Source organism: Aulonocara sp. 'chitande type north' Nkhata Bay, linkage group LG16 (genome assembly GCF_057382095.1).
Source record: "Aulonocara sp. 'chitande type north' Nkhata Bay isolate Kocher_YH1m ecotype deep benthic linkage group LG16, A_spYH_male_GT1.1, whole genome shotgun sequence".
NCBI classification, from domain to species: domain Eukaryota; kingdom Metazoa; phylum Chordata; class Actinopteri; order Cichliformes; family Cichlidae; genus Aulonocara; species Aulonocara sp. 'chitande type north' Nkhata Bay.
In genome coordinates this window covers 22,898,801-22,903,799 of record NC_141359.1, presented here as the reverse complement: position 1 = coordinate 22,903,799, position 4,999 = coordinate 22,898,801, and the positions used below count along the sequence as shown (strand labels likewise).

Genomic DNA, 4,999 nt, shown 5'->3' with positions numbered 1-4,999 from the left:
TGTCTTTCTGAAGCAACAGAAAGAAGACTAAAGACCCCTAAAATGTATACTGGTATCTTTTTATTGATTGATTTGACAAATTTGAGGGGTGCCGGCGGTTGTATATTCCTCTTTTCTTATTTTCCCTTATACAAGTAAGATATAAGAAAAAGATATTTCAGCTCCTGCCACACCAAGAGATCAATATAGCGCCACCCTTTACTCAGAGGGGAGACGTAGACAATTTAATGCGGATTTGTTTCTAGATAATTAAACTGTTCTCGTGTTAACTGAGCCCCGAAGAAAAACCTTGCTCAGTTCACCAAAAACAATTGAGCTGGTCTTGTGAGTGTATGCAGACATTTGTGTAAGAGCGCGCACACTTGCACATATCTGCTCGCGCACAGGCACGCTCAACAGAAATACACTAGACATCAAAAGAAAAAGAAATAGGCTTTCGCTGAATAAAACCATCACTCGGTAATGGCTGTAATAAGACGATAAACAGGAACTATCTTCAAGGACTGCCATATCTCTCTGCCCTTATTTCTGTTTTGCAACTTCCTTCAGTGTGCACTCTGAAGAAGAAAAAAAGAAAAGGCTCAGAGCTTTTTTTTTTTCCTTTTTCATAAGGGGGTATTTTTAATTCTAAAGCGAGGGATTGGTCACACTTCGTCTCATTAGCATCAGCAGCTGTATAAACCCCGCCACTGCAGAATTTTGAGCTGTTGAAGGCGAGGCAACAAGCGTATCTGACTGGCTGCGCGCAAGGAGCAAGCAACTTTCACTTTCAGCACACTTCAGTTCATAAAAGCGGGAGCTGTATGGAGAGCTCGCTCCAGAGGTGAACTGCTCTCTCCTGCACACAATGAGGCTGCTTACCGAGAGGAAGATTACTACGAAGATGATAGGGGGCAAATTTAAAACTTATTGGCACCGGTGGATTTTAATATTCTCAATCCATCAATTTTTATTTGCCTCGTGGGTTCGGTCCGAGGGAAATACTATCAGATATCAGACCAATGAGGAGAACGCACCAGGTACGGTCATCGGAAACCTTGCCAAGGACATGTCCTTGAGTCTGTCTCATTCCTCCAAGAGCAATTTCAGGATGATGAAACAATTCAACGATTCATTCATCAGGGTGAGAGAAAGCGACGGGGAACTCACTGTCGGAGAACGAGTTGACAGGGAGAGAATCTGCAGACATTCTCTACAGTGTCTGATTGCTTTTGACGTGGTTAATTTCTCAAAAGATCGCTACAAATTGATTCACGTTGAGGTGGAAATAAAGGACATCAATGACAACTCTCCGGAGTTTCCAAGCAAGGAGTCTATAGTGGAAATCTCAGAGAATGCAGCTGTTGGGTCCCGCATCCCTTTAGACCCGGCTGTGGACGCTGATGTCGGGTCAAACTACATCCAAAGCTATCAAATTTCCGTAAACAGTCATTTTACCATTGATGTGCTCCTGAGAGCGGATGGGGTTAAATATGCGGAATTGGTACTAATGAAAGAGCTAGACAGGGAGACTCAATCATCATACACTGTAGAGCTGGTCGCCACAGACGGAGGAAATCCGTACCGATCGGGGTCAACAAAGATAACTATAAAAGTGACCGACTTTAATGACAACAGTCCAGTTTTCGACCAAAATAGTTTCTCAGTCAGTTTGCCAGAGGACGCGCCTGTCGGCACTGTTATACTGGACTTAAACGCAGTTGATGCTGATGAGGGCTTAAACGGAGAGGTCGTTTACGGGTTCGGAAAACAGGTTTCTCATGAGATCCGACAACTTTTCCAAGTGGATAACAAATCAGGTCGCCTCACTCTCAGGGGCCCCGTGGATTTTGAGGACAAAAGCACCTATGAGCTAGACGTGCAGGCGACTGATCTGGGACCCAACCCCACCCCCTCCGTGTGCAAAATCATAATTCACGTCACCGACGTTAATGACAATGCCCCAGAAATCAGCATCACCCCTATGACCTCCATTACAACTGGCATTGCATACATCAGCGAGGCGGCAGACAAGGACAGTCTGGTGGCGCTCATCAGCACCATGGACAGAGACTCTGGAGTTAACAGCCAAGTCTACTGCACGTTATACGGCCACGACCATTTCAAACTCCGACAGGCGTACGAGGACAGCTACATGATAGTTACAGCAGTAGCCCTAGACAGAGAGCGGATTAGTGAGTATAACTTGACAGTCATGGCTGAGGATTTCGGGTCACCCCCACTGAGAAAAATCACTCAGTACACCATAAGACTCACGGACGAGAATGACAACGCCCCTCACTTCGCTAAAGCTGTCTATGAAGTTTCAGTGGTAGAAAACAACGCTCCGGGTGCTTACATCACCACAGTTGAGGCCACCGACGCGGATCTGGGCAACAATGGGAAAATTACTTACAGGCTTGTGGAGAGCGTTATCATGGGATCCCCAGTGAACACATTTGTGTCTCTTAACTCAGTGTCTGGCTCTATATATGCACTCAGAAGCTTTAATTACGAAGTTATGAAACAGCTAGATGTACACATTCAAGCAAGTGATGGGGGGTCACCACAGCTTCAGAGCAGAGCTGTCATCAGATTAAAAATAGTTGATCAGAATGACAACCAGCCTTCTATCATAGAGCCCCCCCTTTACAAAGGATCTGCTGAAGTTTTCCTGCCTAAAGATGCACCTGCAGGTTATGTGGTAACCCAGATAAAGGCAACAGATGCTGATGAAGGCATAAATGCACAGCTGTCCTATAAAATCACCGAGGGGGGACACCTGGGTTTCTCTATCAACAAAGACACAGGCAAGGTGCATGTGAGTCGACAGCTGACGTATGATATCGCAGACAATGTCAAAGTCACAGTGTCAGTCGCTGACAATGGATCCCCCGCACTTACCTCCACAGCTACAATACATTTCAGTTTCGTAGAAGGTGCTCTACCAAGTTTACCTTCCTCAGCTCAAAATGGCAATGAGGAGCCCTTTGAATGGGACATGTCCGTAGCCATAATCATTGTCCTGGCAGGCAGTTGCTCTGTTCTCCTGGTGGCTATCATTCTCATCACAACCATTTGCAGCCGCCGGAAAAAGGAGACAGGGGATGGGGGAAGTGATGATAAAGAAGAAATTCCAAATGTGGAGAAAGTTGAAAGTGGACACATTGATTCATTAAATCAAAACCACAAAGGCAAAGTGTTTGATGCCCATCCATTTCCAGAGAATCCTCCATTGGCCAGCAGCAACACAATGGAGACAGGCTGCGAGGATGGCAGACAGACAGCAGGGATGTTTGATTCAAACAACAGGGTTATGGAGGGTAAATTAAAGGTATGTCCATTTAAAAGGTAATCTAATTTGTTTTCTTGCTTTGTTTTCTTTTGTTTTCTTTGTATTTAGACTCAAAATCTCCATGAATGTGTTTAAATCTCTGCAGGGATATTCTACACTACCAGGATATGGGAAAGAAACTGTCAGGCCGATAACAATATGGAAGGGCAATTCATTCACAACAATCTCAGCAAGAGATCCCCACATCAGCGGCAAGGACAGTGGAAAAGGAGACAGTGACTTCAATGACAGCGATTCTGATATAAGTGGAGATGTGCACAAAAAAGAGTCACCCCCAACGAACAGTAAGTGAAACATATATCTAGAGAGAAAATAAGTCAAATAACAGCATATGAGAGCAGTTTCTTGAGGTACAAAGAAAAAAAAGGAGATAATGTGGTTTATAACTGGATATAATAAAAACATAACCTCTCTACCACTTCACTGGTAACATTTTGACTGATTTAACTGTACACTGGATGCATTGTGACGAATCATTTGGACTTGAGCTGAGATCTTTCATTTATTAAACACACTCAACTAGGTGAGCCAGCAACTGTATTCATATCACATCCTGACAGCACCACTGTTTTTCACAGGTCTCTGGGCATGTACGAATGAGTGCAAAGTGCTGGGACACTCGGACCGATGCTGGAGCCCTTCAGCTACAAGACCAAACACGAGCCTGGCCTGCGGTCCCCATCTGTCAACATTTTCCAAGACAGCTTCACTTCCCAGGGACACCAGAAGGGAAAACTACTACCCACCTCACATGCCCAAAACCAGCGGTCTTCAGAGTGTGTATGAAAAAGTTCAACACCAGGAATTTGATTACATTCTCGTTGGTCCACCGACACCAGCGAGAATACAGGAAACAGACGAAATTTCCATCCCAGAGTATACAAAAACTTAAGAAAGCTTAAATGACAGATCAAACAGTCACTAAGGGAGATTTTTTTTCCTCTGTGCTGTCTCTATACTGTATAATACTTCTTAATCTTAATAGACTCTATGTTGGATTGTTGCAGTGTTTTGTAGTAAGTCATGTGTCTTTTGACTCATATAAGACTGTTCATTGTATCATGTGTAATATGCAAGATTTTTTACATTATTAATAATATATTTTTCATAATGATTCAATGTAAAAAGGAATTTTATTATGAATTTTTAAAAGCATGTGTTAATATTTAAGGGGCATGACCTGTGGACATTTAGGCTGAGAAGGGCCTTTCTGCTGTGGAAAACAATCAACGTGAAAGATTACCATGTTTGTGGTAGATTTTATCACATTGTTGCACAAATAAACAGTTTCAATTTAATAAAGAGAAGTTGTTTTTTGTTTTGTTTTTTTTGTTCAGTACTATTAAAAAAATCCTGGGCTTGTAGGGCCTAGCTGTAATCTTACAGGCAGAGTACAACCTTTTGTCCTATTCACAAAGCATACAGAATAACCTCAATTAGCCAACTGAATGCATTTAATTTCCCTTAAAGGCTTATAGGCTGCAATAAATAAAATGAGGTTCTCCAACCATCACAGCAAAATTGATGACAAGCACAAGCCAATGTCACTGTCTTGTCATTGTACACAATATACTTACTGTGCTGCCTCAATTAGCATGCAAATAATGCATTGCCAGTCAAATGTACTTACAGTCACTCGGGGAATTAAAAAAGCAACACCCCCAT

General features: G+C 42.9%; 1 protein-coding gene across 2 annotated transcripts; it reads left to right on the top strand.

Annotated features, from left to right (window-relative positions):
* Positions 1–706: 706 nt before the first annotated feature.
* Positions 707–4,641, top strand: LOC147311522 (protocadherin-8-like). 2 transcript variants are annotated; one of them, XM_086267641.1, is made up of 3 exons: positions 707–3,313; positions 3,420–3,618; positions 3,913–4,641. In XM_086267641.1, the coding sequence occupies exons 1-3, from the start codon at positions 848–850 to the stop codon at positions 4,224–4,226; spliced, it is 2,979 nt and encodes a 992-aa protein (XP_086123767.1). In that variant the 5' UTR covers positions 707–847; the 3' UTR covers positions 4,227–4,641. The 2 variants fall into 2 exon arrangements, with proteins under 2 accessions (XP_086123767.1, XP_086123768.1); XM_086267642.1 differs by lacking the exon at positions 3,913–4,641 and having other exon boundaries at positions 707–3,330; positions 3,420–3,598.
* Positions 4,642–4,999: the final 358 nt, after the last annotated feature.